The 12,947-nt window shown below is 41.5% G+C and overlaps 1 protein-coding gene across 3 annotated transcripts in view; it reads left to right on the top strand.

The window, feature by feature from the left end:
* The window catches only part of rnf122 (ring finger protein 122), a 31,305-nt gene that overhangs the window by 14,489 nt on the left and 3,869 nt on the right, over positions 1–12,947 (top strand). For 2 of the 3 annotated variants that reach the window (XM_061730047.1, XM_061730049.1), the window contains exons 3-5: positions 11,307–11,352; positions 11,993–12,034; positions 12,143–12,225. In XM_061730047.1, the coding sequence (XP_061586031.1) occupies positions 11,307–11,352; positions 11,993–12,034; positions 12,143–12,225 (171 nt within the window). The remainder of the gene's footprint in view (positions 1–11,306; positions 11,353–11,992; positions 12,035–12,142; positions 12,226–12,947) is intronic. The other variant, XM_061730048.1, reaches the window with a different exon arrangement.

Below are 12,947 nucleotides of genomic sequence, written 5' to 3'. Positions count from 1 at the left end.
TATAGTTACTTTTGTTAGAGAGGGCCATGCATTATCTCAGTTACATGATTACAGATTATCAGTAGTAGCAGGCTTTCTTTGGCTGAAAAAATAATAACACCATAATAATTCATTTGAAAGTAAACAATCGAAATTCAAAATGACAGAGGTGTCATTTTGAATCACTTTGGTTGAAACACTTCGGTAGAAACACTGTGAAATTGTTGAGGTTTGTCTTGTTTGAGCCGGTAAAGATGACCTCTTCTCCACATGTGCGATAAGAGTTGGAGAGGGAGGAAATAAATGGCTTCTAAAAAGCGGAGAAGAGGAAAATACGCCTCGATTGATTCGTCTCTGGGCTTTTACCCTGTTCTGTTTATTTAGCAGCTATTTTTATTGACTCACATATCAGAAAGTATTACTGATTCTCTAAACTAAAAATGCGCCGAATGCCTTTTGAAATCAGGAAGACTCACTATGAACTCAGAGATGCAGGATCTTTAAAAAGATAAAATGAAAAAAATCCAAACTCAAAGAACACATGTAGGCTATATTTATTAAGGGAGTGAATTTCTGTAACAATGGTGAGAATAAATTAAGAACATGTAGTTCCTTCCTTTGATTAAATATGAGACTCAGCTATGAACACTTTGTTTTAATGAAGGTTTGGAAACCTCAGATTCAGGTTTCTGTCATGTTTTCTCTTATTTAATGTTTAAACTAAAGAATATCATTCTAAGTAGAAAAAACAAATAGATGGAGGATGTTTTACAATCCTGAGAGTGCAAGGGAAAATTGATGATCATTTTTATCTGGAGAATACAATTACAGTTAAAGCAGACTTCAATCTAAACAGACTGGCTCCCTCAAAATACATTAAATGAGGTGTTTATTTCCTGTCAGAGAAGCTTAAGAAATCTTTAAGGGATTCAAACGACAGCAGCGATTTTTAGAAACAGGGAGCATGACTCGCTGCTTACTGGTGTCTTAAATGTCCCGCATCACAGCTGCAGATTTTATCTGGCCAGCAGAAAATTCAAGAAAAAACTAGGCTTGGGGAAGTACAGTGCCGATAAAAAACAGAAAAAAACGAACAAACAAACAAAAAAAAAAGCAACAACAACAATAAAAAAGCTTTAGCTGCAGAAAGTGCAGACTTGAGGTCATCCTTTGACGCATGTGAAAGTAGAAATGCCGTCAGCAGTGTAGCAGGTGAAAGAGACGATGAGTAAGTTAAAAGATAATGAAAATAAAGGTTGTGTCATTAAATCCCAGTTAACTTTAGTTAAAATGAAAAGGAAGTGAGGTTGTGTATTTTTACTCAATGATGAACAGCAACCAAACGCTGGCAGTCCGCGTGGGATTTATGTGCTAACACTGACTACGTTTACATGCAGTCAAAATTTGGGTTATTGCTAATATTCCAGTTACTGAAACATTCTGAATATTCCGTTTCCATGCGTGAGCAAACAGGGTTATTCCTGTTTACATGGTAATTAATCATTTGGGATATCTGGATCAAACCAGCGACGCGCGGAGAACATCATGACGCAATTCCCGTCATTTCCGCTTCTTCTTCCTGTATCCAAATTCAAAACAAATGCTGCTTCACGCAACTTTTCGCTCACCTTCTTTTAAATCTCGCTATCCCCGTACTTTCTACCGTCTACAAATGCCAAAACATTCATATCCTTCCTGGACTCAAAAGACCAGGATTCCTTGTGAACAGAGCATGCGCAGAAAACAAATTCATGTTCCGTTTGATGGGGATATTCTGTTTGGCGTTTATATGACCGAATAATCGGGTTTTAAAAGGAGTAACCCAGGGGTCATATTCGGGTTTTTAAAAACAGGAATATGAGCAAATTCGGGTTATTCAAAGGGGTTATTGGTGTTTACATGGCCGTGCAAATTCGGGTTATTGCCAATATTCAGGTTTTAAAAGGGTTATTGAGTGCATGTAACGGAAAGCCTGAAATCTGGAAAGACTGCATGGAAGGTGCAGTGAGGTCACTTTGAATAGGGGTCACTGAGATCAGGAGATCATTGGTCCAGAGGATCAGAGGCCCGAGTTGGAATGGGCAGTTGGAGAGGACAACCAGGAGTAAAACAAGCCACGTGGACTAAATGCCAGTCATACAACATACTGCGGACAGACGGAAGCAGCTGCGTTATATTCATGAAAGTTTATGTGCACAACTATTTGTGAGCATTATTATATTTCATTTCGCTTGAGGACACAGTCTCCACTGAACAGAGGTGGATGGGGGCAGGTTAAGATACTGACTGCGTTTACATGCACTCAATAACCCTTTTAAAACCCGAATATTGGCAATAACCCGAATTTTCACGGCCATGTAAACACCAATAACCCCTTTGAATAACCCAAATTTGCTCATATTCCGGTTTTTAAAAACCCAAATATGACCCCTGGGTTACTCCTTTTAAAACCCGAATATTCGGTCATATAAACGCCAACGGAATATCCCCATCAAACGGAACAGGAATTTGTTTTCTGCACATGCTCTGTTCACAAGGAATCCTGGTCTTTTGAGTCCAGGAAGTTCTTATAAACACTAATCACTTCGTAAATGTAATGAAGGATATGAACATTTCTGCATTTGTAGACGGTAGAAAGTACGGGGGATAGCGAGATTTAAAAGAAGGTGAGCGAAAAGTTGCGGGAAGCAGCATTTGTTTTGAATTTGGATACAGGAAGAAGAAGCGGAAATGACGGGAATTGCGTCATCACATTCTCCGCGCGTCGCTGGTTTGATCGAGATATCCTGAATGATTAATTACCATGTATACAGGGATAACCCTGTTTGCTCACGCATGTAAACGGAATATTCCGAATGTTTCAGTAACCGGAATATTAGCAATAACCCAAATTTTGACTGCATGTAAACGTAGTCATTGATACATTGTCAAACAGAAAGCAGAAACAGCAGACACTTTTAAGCAACATTTTCTTTTATTTAGTTTATTTAGTATGTTTCTGAAACACGAGTGTTGCTACGCTGGTGTGTAGTAGAAACTTTGAGCCATGAATGTGGAGAAAGGAAGGCCCCCTGTATTTGTGGAGGTATTGATTATGGACATTTTCGTGACTGATTGGGCTCTGGTTCAAGTCCAGAACAAAGACACAAACAGAGACACGGTGAAGGAGAAACTGCGGGAAAGCCAGCACATTACACGGGTATTAGACGTTGTGCACAGGAGTCTCAGGGGGTTCATTTGACGTAAATGTCATCAGTGAAGGGTGTGCACGAGGCGCACTGCGGACGAGCGCTGACTTTTAATCAAACTTTGCAGAATACCTCTTTGTGTGAAAGCAGATTCGCGTCTCCAGAGCAAAAGTCCTCAAAACAGACGCTTTGCTCTGAAGGATCGTGGGTCTTTGGTGCCAGCAGTTGGAGAGATTGGTGTGGCACCATGAAGGGCACATTATAAACATTTGGGTACCCCTCCCACTCTTCACACCCTTTACATATTTCTCCAGGATGGGAAAGCACCAAACATGCAAAACGTGTATCCTCACATTGTTCACATGGAGCACTGCTAGCAACAGTCACTGTAAACAATAAACCACATTCCAAAAACAACAAATAATATCATTTATGTACCTCTCGTTTCCTTTACTTCACACATGTTCTCCCCCCTCACTTTCTTTCATTTTTTTACTACTGGTCACAACTCAGGTGCCGTCACTGCGTTTAATTTTAGGCCTGAACTGCAGAGAGTGATAGACGTTTGAGTCTATGTTTAGTTGTGTAAAAACATTGGACCAAAAATAAACGTCTGAACACACGGCTTGCCAAGAGATAAAGATCTCCCCTCCATTGTTGGTTTTTGGGGGTGGGGTGGTGGTGGTGCAGAGATTCAAAAGACCCAACATGCTCATTAACTGTGTTTGTGTATGTGTGCGTCTAAGTATCTGTTTAGATTTTGCATGTAGTTACATGATTGCTTAGGTGTGTGAACAATGTGTGCTTGCAAATGAGCACTTTTTTGTGATGACAGAACTGTTTGTGATGACATTTAATTACAAGAAAAAACAGTGGTTATGCAGATTTAGTTGCACACAGTCCCCTAATTTAAACTTCAGTCTCAGTCTGAGCGAAGCAACCTGATGTTTAAGTCAGATTAGAATCAACACACCTCATATGAAGTGAAGAAAATGAAAAGAAAAAAAAAACAGTGGTTATTTTTATATTTAGTTTTACTTCAGTCCAGACAGAACAACCCAGGAGACTTCCAGTCTTGTGTCATCAACTACATTTATTAGTAACAATTAATTCCTGCATTCCAATTTATCAATCACTGGGACAGTAAAGCTTTTCACACTTTGTAATGCTTTTTTTTTAATCAATTCCTAAACTATTAAGGAAACTATTTCCTTAAGCATTCATTGACAAACGGGAGATCGTTAGCCCTTGGCTTCCTTGTGAAAATGCTGCTTTTACACCCAATCATAGAACCTTATGACAAATTAGGAAGGTATTTCTTGCGAGGGAAATTGGAGGTGTTGTGTGACCAAACCTGGTGCCGGGCAGATAACCTTCATGCCCTTTCATACTGGACAACTTGACACCTCTGACCACGAGCCACCAGTGTGGTTACTTATACAACAACACTAGCTCGTCCAACTCATTGGCTACCTCGGCGTAGTAAGCGCTATCACGCAACTGATCCAGTAATTGGGGGTTATCTTCGAATTTTGTCACAATTGAGAGTACACTTTGGATATAAGAAACCGCTTTTGTCAAGTCCCATTTTCACCAAGCCTTTCTTTCCTCCCTCCCTCAGAGATCCAGCATTTAAGCTGTGGCAATCCAAACACTAATTTTTTCAGACACCTGCAAATTCAAAATGACATTAAGACATGCTTTGCGCCTTATTTAGTAACTATAGAGGAAGATTGGGTTCATGATTGTATTAACAGGGACCCACAAATAAAAGGCCTTTTCTCATTTGTACATGACACAAACTTGTGTTCACCATATAAAGACCAAGTGGGAGGATCTCAACCTGCAGATCCAGATGTGACTTGGCAACTGGACATGGGTAGAGTGAACGCATCCTCCACTTGTATCAGACATTGTCTGATTCCGTTTTTTAATATTTCACAGGCTTCACTGCTCCCGGAGCAGACTAGCTAAGCTACAGTATATCCAAATATCAACCCAAGATGTGAAAGTTTGTTTGTGTCATGCCCGGGGTTGAGCTCCTTCTGGCTGTCTGTCATTAGTGGCATCTCTTATGTTTGTAAGAAAAAGATCAGCCCCAATCCAATTATGGCAATATTTGGTGCCTCAAAGGTCTGAGAGGTCTGAGAGAGAGGCTGATGCACACCTAAAAAAGACTTGGTACAGCAGGTGCAGCAGATCTCAAGCAGAGATTTGGTGCCTCACCTGAGATTACACCTGAGATTACACTTATACACACACTTATAATGTGTGGCAGCCACTTATGGACTATTTCAACAAGGGACCTGCTATGCCTGCAAAGATAACTCTTTTTCTGGTGTTTTCTTTGCTGTCATAACTTTTTATGAATTGATCTTGTACAAACATATTTATTATAGAAACTTTCCAATACTGTTTATTTCCCTTTTAGATATTGATTCAGATACCTGAGCATCACATATCAGCCAATACTGAGTACAAATTCGATACAAGTGTTCTTTTACAAAAACTTTTTTTCAACGGATAAATCATATATACGACTAATGTTGAATGAAAGGTGTGAGATGCTTGTCAACATAGGGTCACTCACACTTTCATTTTCAATGCACCTCCAAACGTTCAGGTAAGCATTGAAATCTGACATCGTCAATGGCTTACAGGGCTGCTCATATAAGACAATGAATTCTGCAATTTTGTCTCTGACTTTCTGACTTTCTTTGGGAAATTTCTCTCATTTCATGTGAAACTCCAGCGTTTACTAAGATAAGATAAGATAAGATTATCCTTTATTTCTCCCTCAATGGGGAAATTCACTTTGTGCAGCAGCAGTACACTTAACAGAGACAGAGACAACATCTGTTGTATTAGACGCTATATAAATAAAATTGAATTGAAATTGAATAAAAATTTTTAAAAAAAGTAAAAAATAATAATTATAAAATATAAACAGTATATACATTGGAATGAAAAATAAAAAAGTAGTGCAGTACGGGAAACGAAAGAAAAACAGTGCAAAAAAGCAGGTATATGTGTGTGAGGTTGACAGATATTGCACAGATATTGCACGTTATTGTCCGTTGCTACGGTGATCAGGCCTGGTTGTGGAGTCTGATGGCAGCGGGGAGGAAGGACCTGCGATGCCTCTCAGTGGTGCATCGCGGGTGATGAAGCCGGTCACTGATGGAGCTCTCCAGGACTCTGACAGTCTCATGAAGAGGGGGGAGACATTGTCCATGATGGAGTACAGCTTAGCCACCATCCTCCTCTCCCCGCCACCTCCACAGGATGGAGACTGCAGCCCAGGACAGAGCCGGCTTTCCTCACCACTTTGTCCAGTCTCTTCCTCTCTGCTGCTGTGATGCTGCTGCTCCAGCAGACCAACCCATAAAAGATGGCCGACGCCACCACACAGTCATAGAAGGTCCTCGAGAGGCCGTCCCTCACTCTGAAGGTCCTCAGTCTGTGCAGCAGGTGGAGTCTGCTTTGGCCTTTCTTATAAAGTGCTGTGAGAAAGTGAACATACACATTTTTCACCCTCATGAGCTTAGGGACCAAGGTTTGCATGTGAAGGTTTATTGTAATGTTTTGAGTTACAGTCAATGTGGTACCGACTAGTCACAATTCATTTTCTTTTTGTTGTTCAATAAAACTGGTGTGCATTTGCTCACCTGCATGCTACGCAGCTGTCAGGCAGCTGGGTCTCATTGCGGAGGCACCGCAGTGGGACCACGCCTTTATTCATGCTGAGTGCTGACAGGTGTGAATGTGTCAGACAGGTGAGGGGTGATTGGATTTGAAAATGTACCAATTTATTGGCATTTTCCAGTTTGGGATTTATGTGGGATTATGTTTAAGTGTTATGATTATTGTTAAATGATTAAGGTTTTGTGGTCTTGTCTTTTTGTTACCTGGTTATTTGAAATTGTTATGTTTGTGGAGGGGAGTAAACCCCTGCAGACGGTAGCTGCCCAATTGGACCAATTTGGTTTGGGCTATTTAAGAGGGTGGCTCACCTGGCAGACTCTCTTGGTCTTTTCTTTTGCTAGAGGGAGGCAGTCTCTGAGTTTATGTGTCTCTGTTTTTTTTAATGCCTGAGGAAAAATTAAAAATAAACTTTTTTTTGATAAAAACTGGAACTTGTCTTGCTGGCACCCTTCTTTTATCCACCCACCTCAAACCCCAAGGCCAAAAGATCAGCTTGGCACAGGACTGGTATCTCACAAGTGCCTGAATGTTTATGGTCCAGTTTTTTGTTCAGGTGAACAGCCAGGTACTTAAGAGTAGAGTCCGTAAGAGTCCACTATCTCTATGTCCGTTCCCTGGATGTTCACCGGAGAGGGGGGGACTTTGTTGAAGGCACTGGAGAAATCCTAAAACATGATCCTCACGTTGCTTCCAGCCCGCTCCAGGTGGGACAGGAACCTCTGCATGAGGAAGATGACGGCGTCCTCAACCCCGATGCTCGGCTGGCAGGCAAACTGCCGTGTTTCCTCGATCTTTGAGTGAATTAAGTCGCTGCACCTTTTTATTTCTAAAGGCTCCTTAGAGGCTTCATAAAGTTGTTCACGTTGCGGCGCAGCAGCATTCATGTCACCTTTGGAAACTGCGGCCTTGTATAATGAGCATTGCAGTATCACAATAATGCCACATTGCCTGTTTGTGAATATGATTATTTGTTGGTTCATGGATGTAAATTCATGCAGATACCAATACACTTATTTTTGGTTGAATTGGCGAGTATTTCTGATGTTGTCTGAACAGGTACACTATTAATATTTATCCCTTTATAATCAAAAAGGAAGCGGGTGAAATCTGTACTGTACTTATAGTTCTACATTGGTAATAGTAGTTATTGATTTATAGGTTACAGAGAAATATCAATATAAATTTACAACACCTAATGACTAATGTTGCATGTTCCTCCCGGGTGACCGAACTCCTCACCCTATCTCTAAGGGAGCGTTCATTAATTGAATACATTCAATTCATTTCAATAAAATGTTATTTATATAGCCTATATTATAATACAAGAAATATGAATAAAATAAATAAATGTAAAGGTAAAGGAGACAAATAATGAATAAAGGTTAACCATTTTTATTCATGATAAAGGTCAACTTCACCCAACTATGCTGTTTCTTCGTGGTAAGATAACAACAAATATTTGTAAGATAAAAGTATAACTTTTTTAGTTCAGTGGTTAGTTAGAAAAGGTATAATTATTGAACATTGAATTATTGAATTCAGTGTTGATGAGAGCCTCACTGCTTCTTTCGTGGACATTTACAGAACCTGCAGTCAGGTTCAACCTATCTCAAGCTGATTTTAATCCATTTTCTTCAGGCCAGGCATTTTATCCAAGCTACCTATCCTCATTTCCCCAACCATCCGCCCGGGTCTCCGATTAATTTTCTGCTCGCCCTCATCTCTGCTCACAAGCGCTCCATCTCCATGATTTATGACTCCATTGCCTCCTTCAACCCGGCCCAGTTGACTCCCCTGAAGTGAACCTGGGAGGAGGAGGAAGGAGCACTGATACCAGACAGAACCAAATTCATAAGCTGGTTTGCTCTTCATCAGTGTGCGCTAGACACGGCTTGTTATAATGTAAGGTTCTTTTCAGAGTGCACCGTACGGCTGGCGAAGACTTATTCAGGCAATAGTGACAGTTGCAATAGGTGTATGTCCCAATAGAACTTTATATGGATCTTAGTCCTGAACCCTTTGTTTGGTTCTCCTCTACTTGTAACAGCTGAAGCGCAGAGTTTTGGCTTTTACAACTTCATTGGCCAAACTTATTCTGTTTAAGTGGAAGTATGCCCCCCCCCCCCTTCACATAACAGTTGGCTTAGGGAGGATTTAAATCATATTAAACTTGAGAAGCTTAGGTTTGCAGTTGTGGATAATGTTTTCAAGAAGACCTGGCAGTCCTTCATGTAAAATGTGGATGAAACTCTTAACCCCCTCCCATACTTAGACACACGCACACATTCACACTTTTTTATTAACTCTCTTTTCTTGCTTTCATTTCTTTTATATGTGGTTGGGGTTGGTTTGATTTATTATGAAAGCTATTCTGGCTTTGGTTAAGCTAACCGCTGCTCTGCACAAACACCGTAACCTATTTCTTCCTAGTGCTTATAACAATTTCTATTTTGGTACATCGTATGTATTACGGTTTGTTTTATTTATATGCAAAAAGTCCAATAAAAAAGTTCTTCATTATAAAGGTAAAATTAAAATGAACACTTTTTTAACTGCCCAACCAGTCTACATGTGTTTTGTGGATCTGGAGAAGGCATTTGACCGTGTCCCTCGTGTCATTCTGTGGGGGGTGCTTAGTGAGTATTACCCGGCTGTCCGGTCTCTGTGTGATCGGAGCAGGAGTTTGGTTCGTATTACCGGCAGTAGATCAGACTTGTTCCCGGTGCGTGTTGGACTCCGGCAGGGCTGCCCTTTGTCACCGGTCCTGTTCATAATTTTTATGGACAGGATTTCTAGGCGCAGACAGGGGCCGGAGAGGATCCGGTTTGGGAACCACAGGATTTCGTCTCTGCTTTTTGCAGATGATGTTGTCCTGTTGGCTTCATCGGACCGGCACCTTCAGCATGTGCTGGGGCGGTTTGAGGCCGAGTGCGACGCGGCAGGGATGAGAATCAGCACCTCCAAAACCGAGGCCATGGTTCTCCACCGGGAAAGGGTGGCATGCCTTCTCCGGGTGGGTGGAGAAGTCCTGCCTCAGGTGGAGGAGTTCAAGTATCTCAGGGTCTTGTTCACGAGAGAGGGAACGATGGAGCGGGAGACTGACAGACGGATCGGTGCAGCGTCCGCAGTTATGCGGTCGATGTACCGGACCGTCGTGGTGAAGAGGGAGCTGAGTCGAAAGGCGAAGCTCTCGATTTACCGGTCAATCTACGCCCCTACCCTCACCTATGGTCATGAACTTTGGGTAGTGACCGAAAGGACAAGATCGCGGATACAAGCGGCCGAGATGAGTTTCCTCCGCAGGGTGGCTGGACGCTCCCTTAGAGATAGGGTGAGGAGTTCGGTCACCCGGGAGGAGCTCGGAGTCGAGCCGCTACTCCTCCACATTGAGAGGAGTCAGCTGAGGTGGCTTGGACATCTGTACCGGATCCTCCTGGACGCCTCCCTAGGGAGGTGTTCCAGGCATGTCCCTCCTCCCTAGGGAGGTGTTCCAGTCATGTCCCACCGGGAGGAGACCCCGGGGAAGACCCAGGACACGCTGGAGAGACTATGTCTCTCGGCTGGCCTGGGAACGCCTCAGACTCCCCTCGGAGGAGCTGGAGGAAGTGTCTGGGGTGAAAGAAGTCTGGGCATCCCTGCTGAGGCTGCTGCCCCTGAGACCCGGGAACGGATAAGCGGAAGAAGATGGATGGATGGACTTTTTTTAACTGCCTAGCATTTTACTTTGTATGCCTAATAGTGTTCAACATACAAAAACATCAAAAACACAAGACTGAGGGATCACTCCCACTCCCAATGTTTTTTAGCCACATATGATACGTTTACCTACAGAGAATATAGTAGATTAAACTATAGTGTTTACCACTTACATGTAGTTGCACAGGTGCCATTTGTTACTTATTCAGAAGAAAATTGAATGACAAACATGATCTTCATAGTAGCTTCATTTCTACTGTCTGTGACAAATGTAAAATAGTGTTTGTGAAATGTTTATTGTTGCGATACAACAACCATCCAAGGTTTTATCTGTGCATGTCTGTTTTGCTGAGAACAGCTTCCCTGACATTTACTTTGTGCATGAATTCATAAACAACACGCTGAAACTCAGAATGGCACGAAACTGGATCAGTTTGAGTTGCAGCTGAGACGGATGCAGTCATTTATCACAGGAGCTGAAATAAAAATGATTGTGTTCCAGACGCTCCACACATACGCCACACCACACTGCTGGTGTGAAATCCACCTAAGGGAAACCCCCGTTTGAGTAGGGCCTGCAGCTCTTTAATCTTTCACTCTTTTCACCCCATGGAGATTCTTAGTAACAGGGAAAAAAAGGAAGATTTTTTTTTTTTCCTAGAACTAGGTGTACTTTTCTATCAAAGTAAAATGCACTCTCATTAACGGTTAATTCATGTGCTTTGTCCTCATCCACAGCAAACTACGACATCAAGCCCAAAGTGAGCGGTTTGGATACAGAGAGGTAAGAATTGGTCTGGCATTTTTCAGCATTTTATTCCCTGATAGCAAAATATGAGTGAATTAACATTGAAACATGGTTAGGCAGAAACTTGAATCCATGTTGAAGTCGTGTCCACGACTAACAAAATACGTTGATTCAACATTGATTACACGTTGACATTAGAATTGGATGATGGATTGATGGTTGATTGACCATAAATCGTCGACTTTAACCAAAAATCAACCTTTTAGAATCAGAATCAGAATCAGCTTTATTGGCCAGGTTCGATCATTGTCCAACAAGGAATTTGACTCCGGTAGTTTCACTCTCTATGGTATAAGGTGAACAATAAACAAATGAACAATAGACAAATAGACAAATAGACAAATGTGGAATTTCTATGTACAAAAATTATAAACATTTTAAGGTGCAGCAGTTTGAGGTAGTGAGAATAAGTATGACCTATTTACAATTTCTACAGACAAGAATTATGCAAAAATACAAGATAAAAAATTTAAAATTGTACAAAAGAGATAAAAAGTGAGAGGTGCAGCAGATCATAATTCAACATTGATTTAACATCTTTTGCTATCTGGGTTATTCATTTTTTATTAAAAAAAAGTTAAAGTTTGTTAACAATATCCATGTAATTGTTTTATAGGTTATTTTAAAAGGAGATCCCAAAAAGTTGAATCTTCATGGAGTAAGTGTGAGATTTGTGTTCATTTATAGGAGCAGTTGAAACTTTTTTTAATTTAGTTTTTGTCAGCGACAGTCCTGTCTGACTCAGTCCTATCTGTCACTCACACAGCAGACGTGCGCCGTGTGTCTGGAGGACTTCAAAGTGAAAGATGAGCTGGGAGTGTTGCCATGCCAACATGCCTTCCACAGGAAGTGAGTAAAGCAGAGTGGAGTTTGTGTTTTCATGCTTGTTTGCTACTTTGCACATGCTGAGGCTTGTTTAAGTGAACAATTGTCAGGTTTTGGCTCAATTGTCTTTGGAGCCAAAGAGAAACGATTACAGATCATCTTAGAGCTTCAATCTATACACCTAAAAACCACCAACCAGGCCAGAAATCCGGGTGTAGTGATGGACTCAGACTTAAATTTGGAAAAACACATTAAGGCAGTAAAATATAAATCAAGGTTAAAAGATTGATGTCTCAGCAGGACCTGGAAAAACTAGTTCCGGGATTCATCTTTACTGGCTTGATTATTGTAACAGCATCTTTACAGGTTTACCTAAAAACTCAGTAAGACAACTGCAGCTCATCCAGAACTCTGCTGCTCCACTCCTCACTGAGATTAAAAAAGTGGACCACATCAGTCCAGCTCTGAGGTCTTTATGCTGTCCGTCCATCAGAGGATAGACTTTAAAGTTCTGATGCTGGTCTATAAAGCTCTGAATGGTCCAGGACCAAAACACACCAGTGACCTCCTGATCCAGTATGAACCTTCCAGACCCCTCAGGTCACCTGGATCCGTTTTTTTCATCAATTCCCAGAGTCAGAACCAGACATGGAGAAGCTGCGCTCAGCTTCTATGCCCCACATGTCTGGAAGAAACTCCCAGAAAACCTCAGATCAGCTGAAACCCTCCAGGTTGAAAACACACCT

The sequence above is a fragment of the Cololabis saira genome, chromosome 9, assembly GCF_033807715.1.
Source record: "Cololabis saira isolate AMF1-May2022 chromosome 9, fColSai1.1, whole genome shotgun sequence".
NCBI lineage: Eukaryota > Metazoa > Chordata > Actinopteri > Beloniformes > Belonidae > Cololabis > Cololabis saira.
This window is presented reverse-complemented; position numbering and strand designations above follow the sequence as displayed.